Raw genomic sequence first — 12967 nt, 5'->3', positions numbered from 1 at the left:
TAGGATTCTAATTCATGGATTTCTTGATTCGAGAATCAAAATAAGAGGATCTAATTCTTTTTTTCAAATTCGACAAATATTGGTTGATCAATACTCCATTATGGTATTCAAACATCTGCACCTCTTCAAAACTAATGTTTAACGTGTGAAGCGTAAATACAGTCATTGGGATGACAAATCAGCATCCACCTCAGTAATTTTAATGACTAAGTCATTAATGTATATCTATTTGGCTATTCAACCTTTCAGTTACATAGAAATAAGTAAACGGTTGTTAAGTTATACCCAACATTTTAAATATGTTACGTTTGTAAATTAATGAAATCATTTATATTTTAGCAAATTAATGCTAACTTTGATTTCGTAAACATTTCATTGACTTTTTTCAAACATCATTTCATTCTCTGGACGTGATGAACATGACTTAAGTTTTCTAAAATTCAACCGACTTAAACAACATGACATAGGTGCTCCTCGAATAACTTCTAGAAATAATAAATAAAATAAAAATATTTTTTTTCTTTCATTTCAAAATTTCTCCTATTATTTTATTGAATTAATTTTACTAGAAACTGCAAAAATGGTTGAAATAATACTTTTTTCTTGTTCTTTCAATTGATCTATCTATACAAATTTACCTTGTTTCCTTAGTAAAATGGTTGTAATAAAACTGCCCGTTTGTAATACGCCATCACATATGAAATATCTGAATTACTATTCTTACTCCTGGCTTTATTTTCCTTAAGAATTCAACAATTTCTAGCACTTGATTCTCATTCCTCCATCACTTAATTAGTCATTTCTATGGAGTACTGAAGCCACAAAAGTCACATCAAACAAACTTCAATCCAACATCTGTTTGATGATTGAAAATTTGAAGTTGATATATATATATATATATATATATATATATATATATATAGTTGAAGAACAAGAAGATCAACCACCAACGGGTACACGTAGAAGAATGGTAAAGGTTCTCTAACCAGAGGTTTCAAGTTCGAGACCTAGAAGTGAAGTCTTCTTTGGTAGGGAGCGCTAAACCACAAGAAGATCAACCACCAACGGGTACACGTAGAAGAATGGTAAAGGTTCTCTAACCAGAGGTTTCAAGTTCGAGACCTAGAAGTGAAGTCTTCTTTGGTAGGGAGCGCTAAACCCCCATAGTAACTTTTCTACGGAAAGAATTCAGATTCATCGGACCACTGAGTTCCGGATATCAAATGATTAACTCAAAAATAAAAAAACAAGAAGATCAGTCGCGAAAACACCCTGTAATAAGAGGCTTCATCCGACACCATTGACGGATCTATGTGCCTGTAATATATGTATGTTTTAAGAAAACTAATAATTATATATACAACAAATAACTCCGCCTGAAAATAATAGAAAGTAAATATCAATTTTGAGATATGAAGTAACGCCTTAAGATCACTACAGTCTCATACTCGGACTCAAACTCACTTACAATTCAAATGTATGACAATAAACTGCCATTGTTTTAGGCAAAATTTTACATACGCCAACTATAAAAAGATGCTATGGTAATCTTTCATTTTGAGTTCTTGAATTTGAACCCCATTCTATGGCTTCTGCAACTGCTCTCTGACGTTCTTTTGCAGATGTTTTAATTTCTTCATTATCACTTTCATTATCAGCTGAAACTTCAGGTAATGGATCAGGAGATATTGACGAAACGAATCCGTTATCAGATGATTCAGCCCAAAGGAAACTGAGAGCAGTGACAACATCATTGATCAGTGGACGTACTGCTGGATCTTCTTGTAGGCACATTGCAGCAATAGCAACTGCTTGATTGAAACTTCTTTTTGGGAAGTCTCCTTTAAGAAGTGGATCTGCCAATTCTGTGTATCTATTTGTGTCTTTGAAAATTGGCTCAGCCTAAAAAATTAGAGAGACCGATGCATAATTCATGTACGGTTAAAAAAATAAAAGGTAAATCTGACTGACTATTTGCGTAAATATCCCAAAATTAGATGAAACTATGTACAACACCATGGGATTACGGTAATAATAACTTAAAACATAAAACAAAAAGGATTTAAGTTATATATAATGACAGAATAGAGAAGGGCAAAATACAACATTTTCTGGTTAGTCGAAACTAATTGCATTCGCTAGGCAAAAAATGATAAAATATATTATATATATAATACACATATATACAAAAAGAATATATATTTTCTCAGTCATTTTTGGGAGTACCTAAAAATATGCATTTCTCTATAAAGAATGTATACACTATCATTATAATTCAATCGGCTATAGTAGGTTATTATTCTATTTTTAGGCTACTATATATCGGGTTTGCAATAAAGAGTTGCTCCCTCCGTTTTAAATTAGATGAGATACTTTCCTTTTTAGTCTGTTCCAAAATAAATGACACATTTATAAATTTGGAAATAATTTAATTTTAAACTTTTTATATTACTCATTTTACCCTTAATGAGAAGCTTTTATAACCACACAAATGTCATGGTCCCACAAAGTTTTTACCCCTTAAGCTTTAAGACCACAAGTTTCAAAAGTTTTTTTTTTTCTTAAACTCTTTGCGGAGTCAAAGTACCTCATCTAAATTAAAACGGAGGGAGTACAATGTTTATTCTTATAGGCCAACTTATAAGTGTAAGTTTTAATCAATAACCAGGTAAAAATATAACTAACCTACTATTAAAGGTTAAAGTGCACCAATATTATAAGCGAAATCTTTGTACTGTCAGTATATATAAAACTTAAAATCCTTCTACCAAAAGATCACCTAATCATGAAAATGCTTCTAACATTAAAATATTTATGTTGCTTGGACTCTCTGAAAATATTACCTCATCCATGTTGGATCTTTAAAAAATACACTACTTTTGAAGAATCCGATATATATCTGGCGAGATTTTTGAAGAGTCCGAACAACATAGGTTAAAACAGAGGAAGAGAAAAATGTTTCACTTACCCAAGCAACTAAAATCTGATCATGGCCATTCTTTGTAGTATCAACAGCTCTCTGTCCTGTAATTAGCTCCAATAAAACAACACCAAAGCTATAGACATCAGATTTGACAGTAAGTTGTCCTGTTCTTTGATACTCTGGTGCACAATAACCATAAGTTCCCATAACTCTGGAAGAAACATGGGAATTATCACCCATTGGTCCAAGTTTGGCTAAACCAAAGTCTGATAATTTTGCATTATACTCTTTATCCAGCAAGATATTTGAGGACTTCAAATCACGGTAAATAACTGGTGGATTGGCTTTATGATGTAAATATTCAAGACCCTTTGCTGCATTTAATGCTATTTTCATCCTTGTGAACCAATCCAGTGGAGTTCGATCTGGTGGAATATCTAAAAAATAGTTCTATATTAGTTTGATATTTTTCTATGTATTACAACAACAATAACAAACTCAGTGTAATTCCACAAGTAGAGTCTGAGGAGGGTAATGTGTATGCAGACCTTATCCCTACCTTATGAAGGTTGAGAGACTGTTTCTGATAGACGCTCGGCTCAAGGAACAGTGAAAAGTAAGCAAAAAATAATAGCAACAATAAGGTAATAAGATAACGGGAGCAAATTGCATCAGTAAAAAGAGTTTACATATGACAAATTGGATACTAAGATTCCAGTTCATTATTTTCAATCTTTTCTTTTTGTATGATTGTGGAGGACAAAGAATCAATTTAACTTCTATACACTGGCAATGCAAAGATTATTTACATTATCGGTGCACTTTGACATGTTATAGCGTGACAACTGCTTTATTTTTCAGGTTACTGATTTTTTTTTTCACGAAAAGTTACCTATAGCTATCTTTACGCAATCTGATTATAAAAAGATAATTACATTTAACAATTCATAAAAAGAGGGATTATTAACGTGGAGAATAAGGCAAATAATGCAAGAAAAATAGGGTAGAAAAATAAGAAGAAATTCTTTTTACCAAATAGATGATCCTCTAATGCCCCCAATGGCATATACTCATACACCAGAAGTCTCTGATCTCCATCAGCACAATATCCAATCAAATTTACAAGATTGGTATCGTGCAAAAGGCTTAACATCAACACTTCTACAAGGAATTCTCTGTTTCCTTGTAATCCATTACGGTCAAGCTGCTTTACTGCTACAACCTGAAAGAGAAGTCTCGGATTAGGACTTGTTTTTTTTATCAACGACCATTGACCACTCAGCTATTCAAGTAAGGTAAAAGACATGTCCTGGTTATTTCCTTTCTATCGAATTTAAGTTATATAGTCAGATATGTAAAGAACTTTTATACTATCAGTATAGTTATAGCAAATTTGACTTCGTAGGAAGAGTTACGTGCTATTGTAGGTCAATTTAACCTGATAGTATAAAAAAATCTATGCAAATTGTCATTGAACATAACTCGTTTTTACTACCTAAGGTTTCGATACATCTTGTAATTGAGAAATCTCTACTGGCACAAGTGCTAATAAGAGAATCAAAGCCGATGTAGATTTGCAAATTATTATAGAGAAACCATAGGTAGAAGAAAAATGAACTAATACTAGTACAATTTCAGGTTCAAATGTATTATACAGATCAATTTAACGGGCAAACCAATGCACGAAGTATCCCGAGTTCACGCATGATTCGGGGAAGGCCACAACCCAAGGGGTGTGATGTAGACAGCCTACCCCTGATATCATGGCTGATTCTATGGCTCGAACCCATGACCTATAGGTCACACGGAAACAATTTCACTGTAGCTCTAAGGCTCCTTTTCATTATCCAGAGCAATTTATTAGCAGATTTTTAAAATATTTGAAGTACCTGGCCAGTTTTGTCAAGGCGACCCTTATAAACACGTCCAAATCCACCTTCACCAATCAGATATTCTTGACGGAAATTCTTTGTAGCTGTTGCCAATTCCCTATAAGTGAAAGTTTGAGCTGCAATATTCTTGTTCTCTTCATCCTTCTTAGATGAATTTTGGTGTCTGGTTTCTGCTGGAACGTTTCTTATTTTTTCTGAGAATTGGAAATATATGATTTATTTAGGAAAAGAAAACATCACACGAAAATATTCCTATTAGCTGATGCTATAATGGGCTGTGAAATCATTTCGATTGGTATAAGAATAAAATTGAAAGACGTACACAAATATAATATAAACCACAATTCATTACTTTTAAATTTTGGATCCACCTCTAGTTTTCGATTGATGTTACTATATATCCTAAAGGTTCTCTAACAATTGAAGCAGTAAGGATCAAAATCGGTCCAAAAAGAACGATTCATAATGAAAAGTTTACATGAAAAATATGGATTTCAAGAGTTTTGAATTCAGCAAATTTTATGCCAGACTCAGATATATGCGAAAAATCACTAAAATTTCAATAAATATTAAATTTTGAATCATTTCAAAAGTGTAATGGGTAGTGGTAAGAATATAAAGAATGAACGTATCACGTTTAAATTGTGAATCTGTTTCGGGTTACCTGGCTGTGACGACTGTGGTCGTTGCGGCGGGTGAGAATGTGGCTTATATTGATGCGTCTTTGGCTTAGACGACCAAGGTTGTGCTTGTTGTGGCGATAAGTTTTCTCTATGAGGATGAACAGCAGTTGTTGATGTTTCTTTTCTTTTTGTACATTTCCTTTTGGATGTTGTACTCCCATTGGACGAAAAACATGAAAAACAAATCATGTCTTTTTATTCTTTAAATAAAAATCCACAATGGCTTCAAATTCTCAAAAAAATGAACAAAACAAAAAACAAGCAAATTCTCTAATCTTGAAAAGGTTGCTTGCTATAAAAGTCTCATCTTTATAGCATCGAACCTTAAAAAAAAAAAAATTAATCTCAGATTATGTGAAAGAAAGAAAAAACACGGGTCTTGTAAATATATGCAGAGACCCAAGAATGCAATTAATGAAGAAGGTATCTATAAATATGTATTTAGCTAAATAACTTTTTTTGAATGAATTGATTTTCTGAATAAGCCATGTTTGTTTAGCTGGAGACAGAGAGAGGAAAGTTGATGGGGGCATGTTTTTGTTTTGTCTTTTTTTTTTTTTTTAATTTTCTTATGATTTTTTCCGTGGAAAATGGGGATATAATGGAAGGGAGGATTTGGAGGAATGTTTGGTAGAGATGTGTGAGAGTGATACGTGAGAAGTGGGAACCAATTTGGTAATACTATATCCATTCACATTTACTTGTCATGTTTTGTTTCTCAAAAATTTAATTTGATTAGATTAAATTATCATAATATTTTTAAAATTAAAATTTAGATATTCGAAAACTATACGAAACGTGCTATAATTTGCAATTCTTCTCGTATCAATATGGTGCGAAAATACATATTAAAATATTGGTTAAAACTTATGTAATTAAACTCTCGAGAAGCGAAACATGACAACTCAATGGGAATAAAGGAAGTATTAATTATATACCTATAAATACGTAGACAGTCGCATTGTAACGACCCGACCAGTCATTTTAAAAGTTGTAGCCTCGTTTCCCCATTTACTGCTCATTATGTGCTTTATAACTGTTATGTAACTTGCCGGGGGAGTTGGTTCGGATCCGGAGAGATTTTAGACTGAATTGGAACACTTAGTTCCAAAGTTTAAAACATATGTTGAAAAGGTTGGTTGGATATCGACCTATGTGTAAACAACCCCGGAATAGAATTTTGATGATTCCAACAGTTCCGTATGGTGATTTTGGACTTAGGAGCGTGTTCGAAATTTTATTTGGAAGCCCGTAGTTAAATTAGGCTTGAAATGGCTAAAATAGGAATTTAAGTTTTGAAGTTTGACTGGGAAGTTGACTTTTTGATATCGGGGTCGGAATCCAGTTCCGAAAATTTTTATAGCTCCGTTATGTCATTTATGACTTGTGTGCATAATTTGAGGTCAATCGGACTTGAGTTGATAGGTTTCGGCATCGAATGTAGAAGTTGGAAATTCTTAAGTTTCATTAAGCTTAAATTGGGGTGTGAGTTGTGATTTTAGCATTATTTGATGTGATTTGAAAATACGACTAAGTCCGTATGATGTTTTAGGACTTTTGGCGTATTTTTTTAAGGTCCCGAGGGCCTCGGGTGAGTTTCGGAAGGTTAATTGATCAATTTCGGACTTGGGAACAGCTGAAGGATTTCTAGTGTCCAGCTCTGGTTTCCTTCTTCGCGTTTACGAGAGAGGTCTCGCGTTCGCGAAGAGGAAAGTTGGGCAGGCGAGAAATTTCTCTTCGCGTTCGCGAAGAAGTGACCGCGTTCGCGAAGGGTGATGGCAGTGTTCATCACGAACGCGTGAAGGCGTTCGCGTTCGCGTAGAAGGGTGAGGCCAGGCTAGGATATTGGGCATTAAAGCTTCGCGTTCGCGAAGAAGGAATCGCGTTCGCGAAGGCCAAGTTTGGTAAGTTATTGTGTTTGCGAGAGGACACTCGCGTTCGCGAAGAGGATAGTTGGGCAGCACATTTTTGTGCTTCGCGAACGCGAGGCAAGGGACGCGTTCGCGAAGAAGAAACCACTGGACAGAATGTTTAAGTTCTGATTTTCCATTTTTACCAAATTGGAGCTCAGGAAGAGGCGATTTTCGGGAGACATTCAATGAAAACATCGGGGTAAGTATTCTTAACTCAATCTTGGTTAGATTACCCGAATCCATCACTGTTTTTATCATTTAATTGGTGAATTAAGTTGGAAAAGTTTGAAAACCCTCTTGGATAGATTTGAGGATTTGAGGGTCGAATTATTTTTGGAATTTAGTCATTTTAGTATGGTTAGACCCGTGGTTGAATGAGCGTTCATATTTCGTAACTTTCGCCGGATTTCGATACGTGGACCCCACAGGTGATTTTTGGGTTAATTTTGGATTTTTATTGAAAATGTAGTATTTTCTTATGGAATTGATTCTATAATTTTTATTGACTGTATCAAATTAATTATGACTAGATTCGAGCCGATCGGAGACGGAAACTCGAGGAAAATGCGGAATATCGGCATAACTCCGTAAAGGTAAGTATCTTGCCTAACCTTGAGTGGAGAAATTACCCCTTAGGCATTGAGTCTTATGTGGAAATTGTGAAATTAAAAATCATGTACGCGAGGTGACGAGTACGTACTTGATTTATATGTGCACATTATATCGGCTAAAATTCTTAGACGCCCTTATGTACTAAATTGGAAATTATTGGCACTTATTAAATCATCTATTTGTCATGCCTAAATCTTTGTTTGTTGAATTTGTTTTTATATGATGATTTGGTGTGATTGCCACCTTGATTTTATGTGAATCCCATATTTTTTTGTTGAGTTGATTTTTTCTGGAGATAATTTTATTATGGATTATTCATTTGCAAATAATTTATTAAATAATTTTAAAATAAGACATTAATCTACTTGCCAAAAATTTGGATTAAAGAAGGCGTTGTTCCTTGATGAATTACTTTCTAGTTCATGTTGTTGAAATTGGTATTGAGTTATAAAGGCCGTAAATCATACTGAGGCAAAGTATTAAATTGTGAAATATTATTTTGTTGAGTTGTTCACTCCCGAATATTTTGTTAAGATTTTGTGCACATTATGGTCGAGCCATAGGCTCCTTATTGTGGAAAATAATGTATTGTTGATTTCTGTGGCAAGTTGTAATATTTGAGCACTTGAGGTGCAATTTGTGATATATTTTGATATTTGAGCACTTGATGTGCAATTTATAATATGTTGTGATATTTGAGCACTTGAGTTGCAAGTTGTGTTATGCTGTGATAATCGGGAACTTGAGGTGTGAATTGTGATATATTGTGATATTGATACGCATGCAGTGGTATAAGGTCTGGGTGTTGAAATGTATGCGGTGAGATAAGGGAGGCTTGATATGCGTGGCTAGTAGGGGAACTACTAGAAGTCATGCGGTGTGATAAGGGTGGCTAAAACGCGGGATGCTATTTCGGGAAATTTTTTTTTAAAAAAATTAAATGTGAAGGCTCCAGCGGTGATATAAGGAAAGATTGTGAATTTATTTATAATTTGGGACTACGAGGCGGTACCTCGGGAGTGCCCTTTGTTAAAATTTCTCTATGGTTGCACTTGCCTTTTGATATTTTATTTTTTCGTAATTTGTAAATTCTTATGCTCTCGGTGATGTATTATTTGACTTAATATTAAGTGTTTTGTATTTCTTGTTGTATTGTATTAGCTTTGGCTTTTTCGTACGAGACTCTGAGGATTTGTATTTCTGGGTTGTACTTGTTTTCGATGATTGAGTTGTTTTAAATGTAAAAAAATTACTATTATATTTTAATTTAATAAGTTTTACATCCAAATCAATAGCTTATCTGATGCCTTATTTTTGTTGAAATGTCATTTTTCTTCACTCAAATGATTTCTAAAATAAACTTATTTCTTTGTTGATTTCTTACTTGATTTAAAGATTTTAACCTTACTTTATTGAATATAAATTGATCCTATAATTTTTATATATTGATATTTTTGGCACATGAGTTGTCCATGCAGATGTGATATAGACATGGGTACGAGGTGCCATGAGAATATGAAAGGGGGCTGAGACCCGTATTTATGATTATGATGTAAGATATTTATGTGAATGCGTTTTATATTCGAATGATATTTATTTGAAGAAATTTATTTGGAGAGTATTTATTTGATATAATTATACGTGAATGATTTATATTTGAAGGACTTGATTAATTGGTTGTACTTGTGTTTATAATTCGTTTGAGTAATATTTATGGTGTTCTTGTTGCCTTGTTATTTATGTCATAAGTTGATTATTGTTGCAATCACTGCTATTTATTATTCTATTATTTTCGCATGCTATATTGCACATGTTATTTGACTAGTGAGTGTCTTGACTGTACCTCGTCACTACTCCACCGAGGTTTAGTCTTGATACTTACTGGGTACCGACTGTAGTGTACTCATACTACACTTCTGCATATTTTTGTGCAGAGCCAGGTATTGGAGATATCAGATTCGGACAGAGATTAGAGTGTGATCGCAAGAATTCAAGGTAGGGCTGCTTGGTCGTCGCAGTCCCCGGAGTCTTTTCATTTTTATTGTATTGTCCACTCTTATTCGAACAATATTGTATATTCGATCCTTGGGGATCACTGCATGTACTCAGTTAGAGTTCGTGACTCAGTATTACCAGTCTTGGAAATGCGTTATAATTATTTCCGTTGTTGGTTTTGACTATAAAAATAAATGGTTTGAATTGTAATTGTAATCGGCTTATCTAGTATTAGAGACTAAGTACCATTACGACGCATGTGGTGAAATTTTGGGTCATGACACGCATTCACAAGATTTTGTACAAATGGTGTCAATTAATCATGAATTATCAGAATCAGTTAGTAGATGATGGAATGTGATTTAGGACTGTGTTGGTTTGAATCTCTACTTATGATCTTAAATTGGTATTTACTTTTATTTTTTGTATTCAGTGTCGTCTTGTATATGAATATATTATATATTATTTTTATAGGAAATTATTATTTTGTTATACATATATAAAAGTTCTTTTTTTTTTTGTGACATGACACATTTTGCTAAGTTGTGCATATTTCCGCCACTGTGTGTATAACAATATTTCACCGTAGGAGTGTACATAGGTCGGGTTGGTTCGGATTTTTCAATTATCAAACCAAACCAATGGTGTCGGGTTTTTAAATTTATAAACCAAACCAAACCAACAAAGTCGGGTTTTTCAATCTCGAGTTTTCTCTGAATTTTTCGGGTTTTCGGGTTTTTCCCGGTAAAGTCATCATAGCATAAAATATGTAACTTATGCTCCAAATATTTCTTAAGTCCTAGTAAAATACAACTATATAATGTATTTTCCAAGAAACTAACACAATAATATGAGATAAGTCATATCATTATACTAAAATATTCAATAACAAAGATAAAATAATACAATTATATAAAATAAATATTGCTAATTAAGAAGTCATAATAAAAATTAACATAATCTAATAATACTAAATAGGTCATGCTAAAATAAGTATAGCTAATAAGTACTAATATTAATTACATAACTAAGCACTAAAGAAAAAGATAAACTAAGTTATGCATTTTCGTCATTCCTACTATTGAATTGAATTTCTTTTGTTAGGATTACTATTGACTTGAACTTTGATTGAGTTACTACATTTATGGGCTATAAAATTTATTTATCATTCAAGAATGTTAAGTCTAAACTTGAAATAATACGTTAAAAGATAAAACTGTGAAAAAGTTTTAAGAAATATTTATAAATTACATTATAATAAATATTTATATGTATAAAATATTTTTAAAATTTATATAAATGTACTATCGGGTTGCTTTGGTTTCGTTTTGACTTTTTTTAGTTAAAACCAAACCAAACTGTCACGATCCGAAATTTCCACCTTCGGGACCGTGATGGCACCTAACATTTCACTTACTAGGCAAGCCAACGTTAGAATAATATAATCTATTTTAAAATAATTTTTAAATTTATTAATAACAAAGAAACAAATGCGGAAGTAAAGTCTAAAATGTAGTGAATAATCTATAAAAATAACGGAGTCTAAATACCATCCGAAAATTGATGTCACATGTACACGAGCTTCTAGAATAATACAAATAAAGGTCTGAATAAAATAAAGTTGTCTGAAAATAAATACACAACTAAAGTAAAGTAGACGGGGACTTCAAAACTGCGGACGCCGTGCAGTTATACCTCAAGTCTCCTCTGGTAGCTGAAATCCGAGCAAGTCTATAGTACGTCGCTAGGACCAACTCCAAAATCTGCACAAAAAGTGCAGAGTGTAGTATCAGTACAACCGACACCATGTACTGGTAAGTGCTGAGCCTAACCTCGACGAAGTAGTGACGAGGCTAAGCCAGGTCACTTACATTAACATGTACGCAATATTGTAACAACAACAAATAATAGAAATAAATCGGGTAACTCATTTATAATAGTTGAAGCCAACTCAACAGTCATAACCAATTATTAATTCAACCAATTTTCGTTGCAGTGTGCAAACCACTCCCACAATATATTCATTTTCAATCTTCCAATATATTTATTTTAATCAAATATATATATATATATATATATATATATATATATATATATATATATATATAGACTTTTAAATAAGTCTGTTGCGGCGTGCAATCCAATCCCCCAATATAGACTTTTAAATAAGTCTGTTGCGGCGTGCAATTCGATCCCCCAATATAGACTTTTAAATAAGTCTGTTGCGGCGTGCAATCCGATCCCCCAATATAGACTTTTAAATAAGTCTGTTGCGGCGTGCAATCCGATCCCCCAATATAGACTTTTAAATAAATCTGTTGCGGCGTGCAATCTGATCCCCCAATATATATATATATATATATATATATATATATATATATATATATATATATTTACTTTCATTTTCGTTGCGGCGTGCAACCCGTTCCCCCAATATAACTTTAAATAACTCATAAATATAATAAAAAATACTCCAATAAATACCACGTCCAATGAGAAACTATTAAGCATCAAGGCACACAATAATTATAATTTATTTATGAACAAATAATGGCAATTAGCAATTAATTATGAAAATCACGGAGAAAATAGGCTGTTTAATATTTAGTATGCTAAATGTCAATTAACAATTAAGACACATAAATCAAATAACATGTAACAATTATTGCAGGAATTTAAGAATTAATATTTGACAAAGAATATGAGAGAAACAATTATTATAACAATTAATTCGTGTCTTAGAACAATTTATGATTTTCAAATAATTATGCAAATAATTAATTTGACGACGTATAGACACTCGTCACCTCGCCTATACGTCGTTCACATGCATTTCACATAACAAATAATTTAAGGGTTCTATTCCCTCAAGTCAAGGTTAACCACGACACTTACCTCGCTTTGCAATTTCAATCAATTACTCGACCACAACTTTTCCTTTTAAATTTG

General features: G+C 32.9%; 1 protein-coding gene across 1 annotated transcript; it reads right to left on the bottom strand.

Moving 5' to 3' along the window:
• Window positions 1-1278: 1278 nt before the first annotated feature.
• Window positions 1279-5900, bottom strand: LOC107830534 (putative serine/threonine-protein kinase PBL25). Its single transcript, XM_016658129.2, has 5 exons — window positions 5480-5900; window positions 4813-5009; window positions 3956-4145; window positions 2969-3360; window positions 1279-1902 (listed from the first exon to the last, which is right to left on the bottom strand). The coding sequence occupies exons 1-5, from the start codon at window positions 5685-5687 to the stop codon at window positions 1540-1542; spliced, it is 1350 nt and encodes a 449-aa protein (XP_016513615.2). The 5' UTR covers window positions 5688-5900; the 3' UTR covers window positions 1279-1539.
• Window positions 5901-12967: the final 7067 nt, after the last annotated feature.

Source organism: Nicotiana tabacum, chromosome 22 (genome assembly GCF_000715075.1).
Source record: "Nicotiana tabacum cultivar K326 chromosome 22, ASM71507v2, whole genome shotgun sequence".
NCBI lineage: Eukaryota > Viridiplantae > Streptophyta > Magnoliopsida > Solanales > Solanaceae > Nicotiana > Nicotiana tabacum.
This window is presented reverse-complemented; position numbering and strand designations above follow the sequence as displayed.

Coding starts and splice junctions, on each gene's coding strand:
- LOC107830534 (XM_016658129.2), bottom strand. CDS start 5,687: ATGATTTGTTTTTCATGTTTTTCGTCCAATGGGAGTACAACATCCAAA. Junction 5,010..5,479: donor ACCACAGTCGTCACAGCCAG/GTAACCCGAAAC, acceptor TCCAATTCTCAG/AAAAAATAAGAAACGTTCCA. Junction 1,903..2,968: donor ATCAGATTTTAGTTGCTTGG/GTAAGTGAAACA, acceptor CTAATTTTTTAG/GCTGAGCCAATTTTCAAAGA.